This window comes from Antedon bifida, chromosome 6 (genome assembly GCF_963402885.1).
Source record: "Antedon bifida chromosome 6, ecAntBifi1.1, whole genome shotgun sequence".
NCBI lineage: Eukaryota > Metazoa > Echinodermata > Crinoidea > Comatulida > Antedonidae > Antedon > Antedon bifida.
The window spans coordinates 17,237,410-17,247,629 of record NC_136231.1 but is presented as its reverse complement, the minus strand read 5'-3'; the positions used below and the strand labels follow the sequence as shown (position 1 = coordinate 17,247,629).

At 32.0% G+C, this 10,220-nt stretch overlaps 1 protein-coding gene across 1 annotated transcript; it reads right to left on the bottom strand.

Moving 5' to 3' along the window:
• Positions 1 to 4,829: 4,829 nt before the first annotated feature.
• LOC144845247 (transmembrane protein 145-like) lies at positions 4,830 to 9,329 on the bottom strand. The gene is made up of 14 exons (XM_078702432.1): positions 9,133 to 9,329; positions 8,932 to 9,009; positions 8,744 to 8,824; positions 8,446 to 8,553; positions 7,940 to 8,105; positions 7,728 to 7,799; positions 7,107 to 7,256; positions 6,706 to 6,784; positions 6,397 to 6,566; positions 6,087 to 6,243; positions 5,783 to 5,903; positions 5,475 to 5,573; positions 5,311 to 5,373; positions 4,830 to 5,020 (listed from the first exon to the last, which is right to left on the bottom strand). The coding sequence occupies exons 1-14, from the start codon at positions 9,226 to 9,228 to the stop codon at positions 4,895 to 4,897; spliced, it is 1,566 nt and encodes a 521-aa protein (XP_078558558.1). The 5' UTR covers positions 9,229 to 9,329; the 3' UTR covers positions 4,830 to 4,894.
• Positions 9,330 to 10,220: the final 891 nt, after the last annotated feature.

The following is a 10,220-nucleotide window of genomic DNA, read 5'->3' as shown; positions in this document are numbered from 1 at the left end:
CCTTCTTTTTATATATAGCCAGCTGTATCGTAAAAAGCGTACTAATCCATATATGATATCAATTACAGGTTAATTACATTGTTAACAAAATGATATGGATATTAGCACGTGTCATACACATTACTCATAAGAAGCCTATTATTCATTGTTTTTGCATATGATATTTACAACTATTACGAAATTTAAGTATTTTTTAAATCGCATTATATAATACCTCGATCGATTAATAATCTAGATGGCCAGACTTAAACCTACAACATATTTTGACAGACGAAAGTGATCTATTCTTAATAAACACAATTTTGAACTTGTGTATTGTATTCTTTTTGGTCAATTTTTTTCAGTTTATTCCTATACAATCTAACATTGAAAACTGTTCTTATTTTGCTGATGAATTAAGTGTGCATTAAAAGTGTATTGTCACCATCGAGGTATTCTGACATCAATCTGCAAAAGAAAAACAAATTTCCACAAGAATCATCTCACTGCTTGCAATTGTGTTTATTTGTCAGTGTTGAAAGAAGAACACTGTGTTTATGTAGGCCTATATTATATTCTTTTTTAAACAAATAAGAACTTGCCAGTTCTCTTGCTCTGTTCTATAATTCTTAGTTTATAAAATTGTTTCAAATTTGCATTAGATTTAAGCCTGAGACTTTATTAGGCAAACAAACATCGGGCATAGAATATGTTTGTTTCTTTGTTAATTGATGTTTGATGTGGCCTCTACGACTAACCGTCCAGGTGATGTGAACCATTCCCAACCATTGTGGTATGGCACTGCTAGAAGGCCTGACGTTGTCATTATAAAGGTTATACCATCATCTTTTCTTGAAACATCTGCTTAAATATGAATCAAGAATCACCAGAGGACGAAGTTCCACAGTACATTCTGTAGGCCCAGACCAACAGAAAAAAAAACATCCGTTAACTCCTATACTTCGCCTCGAGCAGGTACTCAATCATTCATTGTTTCACGGGTTTTCTATGCCCTTGAAAAATATGTTATGAGCAAGAATACAATGGTTGAATAACGTATTGTTTGAAACACACCTGGAATACTAAATAGAATGCGTTTCTGGGATCGGAAACCAGGTCATGCATATGCAGCCAACATGATTCCAAATGGGCTAAACGCTATTAGAACGCTTGGAGGTGTTAAACGATGTATGATAACGTGAAAAATGTCTTAAATTCTGCTGCTAAACGTTCAAACACAAAGACAATTACCACTAAAGAGTGTACAAAAGGTAGTTTGTCATTTTGTGTGAAATAATTTTTAAAGCAATTTAGTAAATCAGCATCGCGTTTCCATGACAATATAACCTGGTTTTAATTGTCTCGTTCTGTTTCTATCCTAAATGACGCATTCTCTGGAGTATACAGGTAGACGAATATTCATGTATGTCATTACCTGAAAAACATATTCGGTATTATATCATACAAGATGTTTTTTAATCATCTCTTCCAGGCATTTGCCTACATTCGTTGATCTCCCACTCACACCACTCCATTATTCATTGTTGACGGATTAAAGTGTATGTAAATAAATGTGATGAAATAGAATATTTTGAAAATAAAACATATCATTAATGTTTCAAACGTATACGGGGTATACAAACTGACACACCTTTTATTTGTAATGTTATGATCAATAATTTACCACAAGTAAGACCTTTCAAAAACAGAAGGGGTAGAACAGCCTCCATCCCCTCACCTTGGACTTTAAATGGAAGAGCTTATACATTGAGTTCGTTTTCGAATTTCATTGTTCAAAATACCGACATTAGCAGTGTCTTTCGTGACAAGATATTGGTCCGTAATATGGCTTAAGTGTAGGTCCACTGTAGGCCTATGTCAACAAACGTAAGACAAAAAAAACCCAATACACTTTTCGGAGAAGACGAACGAGAAACCCAAACTGATTGTCCAACTATGTACTGTATTTATGCAGATGACGTAAGCATGCTACATAGAATAGATTGAAAATTACACTAGAATCGATAACTCATTCCTAAGTCGCCCATTTTGCGAGTCCCTTGCTACGGTTATGGAACGCAACGTCCGTTAGAACGGTTTTACGACCATTACATTGAGTACGAACAATATTGCAATTTGTTTTTAATAGGCAAACCTTAGAGACTAAATAATTCCGTCCATTTATTGTGATGTATTTCTGTATGACCGTTACCCACTTCCCACGATGTATGCAATACACGTTATTGTCATCTTTCAGCAACAGTAAGCAGCAATACCCAATCTTTAAAACATTTAGGGCCTAACATGCTCGCTCGCCTCTCCCGGTAACTTCTTTGAAAAAATATATAAAATATAAACTTTTGTCTAATATTGCTATCCTGGTTAACAGGCTTTTTAGACAAGAATGCTGGCTTACAAGTATGTAGACGTGTCCGTCGTAAGACCCCTGAGTTTAAACAAATGTTTTACTCAAACAAGTTAACAAACAAACCTATTTTTTTTTACAAGTAGGCACGCATTCGGCTTTTCAGAGCACAAACCTTAACAAACTGCTGTTATCAAATAAATTAGGCAACAAACATGATATCATTAGAGACAGTCGTATACAATTTGAAATTAAAAATTTTCATAAATTATTTTGTTATATTTGTTTTTACATTAGGTTCTTAGGCTATAATTATTATACTTCAATTGAAGGTATGCTTTGTGGCGAGTTTTACAAACGTTGGTGTATGAAACGAGGTAGATGCGACGACCTTAAACTTGTTATATTAATTATCTAACGATTTGAGGTTAAAGTATATAGGTCTCTTTCATAAGGTTAGTTATTATTATGATTAAATATGTTTTCATTACAATATTATAGTCTCTTTTATTCATTGTTATCTTGTGAAGGCGTTATAATGGTCGCCCAATCAAATTAAGGTACATTGTGAATTTTCACCGTAATTTGTGTGGTGTCAGGAAATGTTTTCGTTACGTGTATGGTAATTTGAGTTTGTAATTGTGTGTTGTTTCAGATGATTTCACATAGTCATAAAATGATGTTGTAATTAACAATTACACTCGTAACAAATTGAAAGTAAGGTGTTTGCAGTCAGCCATAAAGTAACGCGTTTATTGTAAGCTTATTTCAAATAGAAAGAACAACAGAAGAAAACATTTTAAGAAAATGTATAAATGCATATTCAAACGTCATAAATTACTATTATTATCTGGATGGTTTTTAGGTAAATTTGTAGGCCAATGCTTATAATTATTTTAACCTTTTGGTGGAACCCTTTTGAATCCTGGCGATTTAAACACGAGAGTGTTGCTCAACAATGACCACGATCCTTATAATATCCAATCATTATGATGATGATACAGATGTTGACGATGTTAGTAATTAAGGTTGTAATGTTTCTGACGAAAAAACGTATAATATGAATGCCGCTGCCGATAATAATTATTATTTTTACTAGGTTTTCATTTATCTGTTTTTGTATATATCAGAGCAAACATAAATTCTATGTATATTTTATATGAAAATGACAATAAATGGAAGTAATTTTCCACTGATGAATGAATTGAACTACACATAACCTTTTCTACAGTTGGGCCGATTGCTGTCTGCTGACACGATACTGAAGGCTGCTTATTCCCGCTAGACATGATACCGTCCGAGAATCTGCTATCTTCTTTCAGTTTTTATCAAACTTTACAAATTGTATTTCCTATTTTCTTTCTCATTCATTCAAATTAACTTTTTTATTTGTATGAAAATTGAAATTTAATGTTGTTATTCAAGAAATCAATTTTGATTCGTCATATACTTCCAGTCAGTCTGGAGATAAAACGTTTACTATTATAGACAAGCAGACGTCAAAAAATAAATCGATGAGTAATACTTTCGAATAAAGGCAATAACAATATAATATATATAATAGTAACTTAGACAATGCCAAGTGATTATAGAGGAGCAGAGAAAAATAAGCCCGGGGCAAAATATCGACACAAGGTAAAGATGAAAGGAACCGAAACTAGAAATAATGTATATTTCTATTGCATCCTAAATTAATAGTAAGTATGGTACCTATGTAAAAACAATAATATCAGCAACACGTTATTTATGATTTTATGATTTGATCGGGTTTCTTACTGATTGATGTATGGAAATTGATGGTATATCTCTGATATGATGATACTTTATCATTAATCGTTTTACAGCCAATTCACACGCACATGCATTATTGTCCTTTTCGTTTCTGTTATTATTTCATTCTATATTTTTTTGTACGTTTATCGTTTTGATTGATACAGTTTTATATTTAAATTTTAGTTCAAGTCGAACCTTTAAATTTGGGAATAAGGGCCTACTGTACTGAACGACATGTCGCTATAAAGTCACGTCATGATATCCATCCACTATCCTATACAGTATCAATTTATAATCAAAATGAAATAATTAATTTACTTATTGGTTTCGATTTAGATATTGGTGAGAGCGATCATAAGAACAATCAATTCACCCTTTACAGACAGTAGGCAATGACAAAACAAGGAGGTAAAACATAAATATTGCCAATATCACCGTATACAACCAGATACTACAATACATTTTTAATTTTAATTAAGGTTAACATAATGTTTACTTTTTTAGTCGGAGTTTAATGGCCATTTATATATTAACCATTTTGCAAAGCAGTATCTACTTAAAATGAAACTAGTGCCAAAACATTTATCCACTGATTTGTGTAGCGCGCCATCAGCAGGTGTCGTAAACCCGTCCAAGTTTAATATTCCTTATCTGAACTTTATCAAAAAGAGCACATAATTATTTGATCCACCATGCTAGGTATCTTAAGCATGATCTTGTACGTAATACTATTGTACTAATAATTCGGTATATAACGTTTTCTGTAAAATGACTTTATTAATTCTCCTCCACATAAGCTTTCACAATAATATATCGGCCTTTTGGTAAAGCGGTTGCATCTTTAGCATCTATGCTCAGTTTTACTGTTTCAGATGGAGGAGGTGGGTTGCTGCGCTCATCATCCTGTAACAACAATATTGTTGCATTCAATTTAAATTACAATTAAATTATAGTTTAAAAAGAAAAGAAGCACCAACTAAGTTTTAGAACTCAGCCTACACTATCAAACTAGTTTGACAAAAAAGTGTGATTTGCCCAAATATGGTAGTGATATGACATCATCATGTCCATATATGGTACATAAGTTTGATAGTGTAGACAGAGCTTTTTGTTTGTTTTCTAGATTTGTTTCGTACATGATTCCTTCCATATACTAGCTAGATAGAATTAGCATTCCCTAAAAAATTACTAACCTCGTCAATTGTACTGCCGATGATTGGGTCAAAGGTCGTTTTTTCCTTTTCGTTTTTAACTGCCTAAGTGTAAAGAAAGTTTGGATGTTTTACACACTTTTCCACACATCTTTTTCTCTTTATACTAATCCAATTACAACATTTTTTTACTCAACTGTACTTACATATTTAGCTCCCGATGAACCAATTCCGAAGAGAGATGAGTACACTGGTTGTTCAGTCGTTGCTGAGTCTTCGTCATCAGTATTTCCCAAGATATCAACCTATTTTTATTTAGTTACAAGTAAAAATGTTTCAATGAAGACATCACAAAACATACATTGTTGCTTGCATGATAAAGAAAAAGAATAAGTTTAATCATGTTTGGTACAGCTGCTGTAGGCAAGAACAGCTGAATATATTATCTTTTTTAAATTATAATATTTCTATTTTCTGGTGATATTCTATAGCAAATTAATAATACATTTCTTACTGTGTTTGTAGTGAGGTGAAATGGGAAAAACACGTTAGCGGCGGCAGGTCGAGTTAGGATGAGGAAAATCAGGTGACCATAGAATAAAGTAGTCAGTTCAAGTCCGTTGACGATTTTTGCTCTGAAGGAATACAACAAGTTTAATCAATTTGTAATAATTTGTAGAAAACAAATGATTTAATTACTTGAACAAGAAGAACGTGTTGTGTAATATTTCATAATTCAAGAACAAACTTCTTATACATCTTATAAAGTTAGAGAAACAATCACAACAATAAATAATTGTAAATAATCCAAGTTCTACCTCTTCCACTTTGCAATAAATCTGTTTGATGTCCAGATGGTAATAGGTGTTATTAAAAACCAACATGAAAATGTCACAAGGAACATAAGGTAGAATAGAGTCTTGTTTCGGTTGTGTTTAATAGTGAAGAAACAGGCGTAATACATCCAACCCAATCCTAAAATAAAGCATTCAAATAACAGCAATAACGTTATAAGTGTTCTCTTTTGATTCTGTTTTTTTTTACCATCTTGTTTTTATATCCTTATTTTAGTTAATATTTTCTTAAACTAAGATTTATGTACCATAATAATAATTATGTAATACTAACCAATGAACTGCATGATGATGATTCCAAATGCGGCAACAGAATCGTACTTATTTACTACATCTCTTGGGTCAAAGGTTAATTCTTGGACGGCATAAAGTCCGAAATAAGCAAAGAAGTAGAAGCAGGTGAAGACTGTGATTTTAAGGCTAGTTGTTGGTCTTAATCGAGCACTTAATAAGAAAAATAAGGGAATTGGAAATAGTTTTCACAAAGACCTACTAGTTTCGGAAGTCGTCGCTTATTAAACATTTAAATTACATTTAGATTATCTTTAATGGGTAGATAATACAGTCTTCTAAATTGTCTTACCGAGTGACCGTGTATCCCTTAGCAATCAAGATGAGCAGAAGGACAAAGAGGAGAATTGAGGTTGATGAGATAATTTCGCCTGAAAAATAATACAGTAGATATTAAAATGAAACACTTCAGGTGTGGCCTACTTTTTAACGATTTTTACAGTTTTCTATATATATCATTATCATTGTTATATACCATTATTAATCTTTATATATACCATTATCAATCTTTATATATACCAATAGCAGTCTTTATATAATAATTACCATTACCAATATTTATATACCATTATCAATCTTTATAAAACCATTATCCTTGTATTATACCATTATAAATCTTTATATACCATTATCAATCGTTTTAAACCACTATCAATCTTTATACCATTTATTATCAATCTTGATAAAACTTACCAAATGTTCGTAAACCTTCTAATCCGACGCCATTAGTGGCATACTTTGCTAAAGCCGATGTTTGGAATAGAAGACTAATCGTTTGCAGACAGCAAGAGTAGCAGAAGAGTCGATAGGTGAGGTTGAACATGCGTCGCCGGATCATAAACTCTATAAATATTATTATATATTATTATTATTATTTAAAGATGTATTGTCCCCCTGCAAAATTAATTCTTAAACATTTTTTTGTTGAATATGCCATTTTAATGTCACCAAATAGTTATCGACTTTGACCAAAAATTGGATCGGAAAAAAAGTATTTACCTAAAAAAATACAATAGTGAAATTGGCTGCCAGACAATGGGTTTTTGGTTGAATTTAACCATTTATTTTGTAATTTTATAAGTGAAAACAATTTTTTTCTACAGAAATGATTAACTTTATTAAAGCTACAAAATAATCTATTCAAAGTCTGATTTTATTAATCTTTATTTTTCATGTATATGGGGACAATACATCTTTAAAAAAAACATTCTATAATAAGAGGTCACCATTTTAAATTTAATCTTTAGGCTTATACCCAAATTATAGTAAAGGATCAATTTAATATCACAGAAACACTATTAATATTATACTTACTTCTATAACAACAAAGCCAAAAACAGACTACGAAGTACAGAACAAGAAAAGCTATATCAGTTTGCAGAATGTCTGTTGAAATATAGAGTTTAGGTATTAGATCCATCTCAATCCCAATAAAGTTGAATTAAGTAAAGTATCGTTATAATTTACAATTGTCAACTTTTGAGTTATTTTCAAAGTTAGTGATATTGAATCACATTTATACTTACAGCGCTCGTCCGCTGAAAACTCGTTGTCGAAAGCCGTTTTACCGTTTATGAGATGGATATTGTATTTGAAGTCTTTAATTCCGTCACCACCACAATGTGCAATAACAATATACCACCAACGTTCATCAATTACGTCAAAATGACGTTTTCCGTGACAGAAAAACTCCTACAGAGGTCATAACAATTAGGCATTCTTAGTTAATTATTACATTTTTTATATTACTAATATTTAGCTTAATGTTTAATCTGTTGCACATTACTCATGCGATTTTACTTGGTATCAACTACAGAGTGTAGAGACGAAAGTGACATCATTAACTATAATAGTGTAAGTAGTGTATTATTGGAGGATTTCACTAAATTCAATAATTGTATATTATTATATTTTATTTATTATATATTATATATAAATATTAGTATTTTCTTGATCTGAGTTTGTGAATAGATTATGGCAAGTTGATTTTACTTTTAAACACATATTTTATTTTATTTGAATAGCAGAATACCTCTTGTCGTGTGTTGTTATTCATCTTTATTTCACAGTTCTGTGACGTACTCAGCGTAACTTTTCCGTTGTAATAGCCTGGAATCAATGCCTTTCTTTCAAGGCAATTCTGAGAATAAATACCAGGATTGTAATGTTAACATCTATTAATAATAACAACTTACAATCAGTGTGAAGTCAGTATCAAGTTAGATAACTGAACAATATTCTTATGTTAAGCAAAACTAGAAATTCAAATAATAATATACTGTTTTGGGGATACCAATAATATACTTCTGTCAACGAAGAATTTACTTTACCAGTTCATTTTCATGCTCTCGCATGAAAGGCCATTGTCCAGGTTCGTCATTAAAAATCAGCATTTGATAGCAGCATTCGGTCTGAATATAAAAAGCATTGTAATTTATACATGGAGTATTATTTAAAATGAAGTACACAACACTAAATTGTAAAACATTAAAACAATACAATATACAGAATGTATTACCGCTGGGTAAGTGAATGCATAGTCCATTTCACCATATTCGTCTGGTTGGAAGACAAATCGGGTAAGAAAAACAAAGTCCTAGAAAACACAAGTTACAAAAATGCATTATACCTGGGTCCATGCTCTTTAATTACCATGCACAGCAGATCTAGTCCTAGGCTAGGGTAAGTCCAAAGATACAACGAAGGAATCATAGCCTACCTCAGTCGAAACAACGATCCCATTTATTTTCTTAGCAGATGTCATCAAAGTAAGTGGTAGCAAAGTAATAACAAGAAACGCAAAAAAGATTTTCATTCTTTGCTTTTGTTTATAGGCCTAAAGCAAAATCAATTATAAATTTATTTCAGTGATTTAGAAAATAATTAAATCTGGTTTCTGCGAAAACTCTGCAAACATTCGGGTTTTATACCCTCTCTCTGCGTCTCAACCGAATGTTTTGTTTCATAGTTGCTCGGCAGCACGTGCTAACATTTTACACGCGCGTACAGCTTACCAATCTCTGCGTTCGCTGTGTGACGTGTGTATACGTACGAAAGCCTTTGTTGAATTGATCGTGTAATAAACACATAAATCTAGAGATAAATCAAGTTTCAGATCAGAAGTTCTAATACCAATTTAACCAAATACTACAAACATTTCTTTAAATAATAGTTTAGTATTTAGTAAGTTAGTCATAATAATTTGAGCAAAACATCGATTTTCCGCACTTCTGTAGCTAGATCACCAGTCTTCTTTTGATGTTTGATATGATTTGTATATTCAGTTAGCCAATCATAAATGGTGAAGCACGCGCGCGACAAGTTCACTTCGTAACCAGACAACACCGATGTTTTCAGAACTTACTTACTTACTAAAACCACCATGGAGGAATTATTTAGAATTCCTCCATGGTCAAACCATATACACATAGAAATTGTATTTTCCAATCTTTTTACCAATTGTTTGCAAACTCCGTGTCTGTTTGGAGAAGTTCTTTATTAAAACTATACAGTCTCTGACCGTACTAGAGGTATTCTGCAGAATCTCATAACTACATCGACTTTTATGATTCGTTCACAAACCGTGTCTCAGCAACTTCTGCAACCTACTGTATTAGGTTTTTGGAGTTGAAGTCTTATTTTGTCAACTGTCTACACTAACATGCCTTGATCACTAACGTTTGCTAGTAGGCTAGGCTTAACGGCCTCCTGTATTTCATTTTACACTATTACGGTACACACATCATGCATATACTTTTTTAGATATTTGTTTATGTGTTTATAATGTGCCATCCCATACACCTACAA

What these genes read in the sequence shown, in the direction of transcription:
- LOC144845247 (XM_078702432.1), bottom strand. Translation starts at nt 9,228, where the DNA reads ATGAAAATCTTTTTTGCGTTTCTTGTTATTACTTTGCTACCACTTACT. An exon ending in GTTTTCAGCGGACGAGCGCT is followed by an intron (nt 7,800 to 7,939) that starts GTAAGTATAAAT and finishes ATATTTCAACAG; the next exon opens with ACATTCTGCAAACTGATATA. An exon ending in AGAAGGTTTACGAACATTTG is followed by an intron (nt 6,785 to 7,106) that starts GTAAGTTTTATC and finishes ATTATTTTTCAG; the next exon opens with GCGAAATTATCTCATCAACC.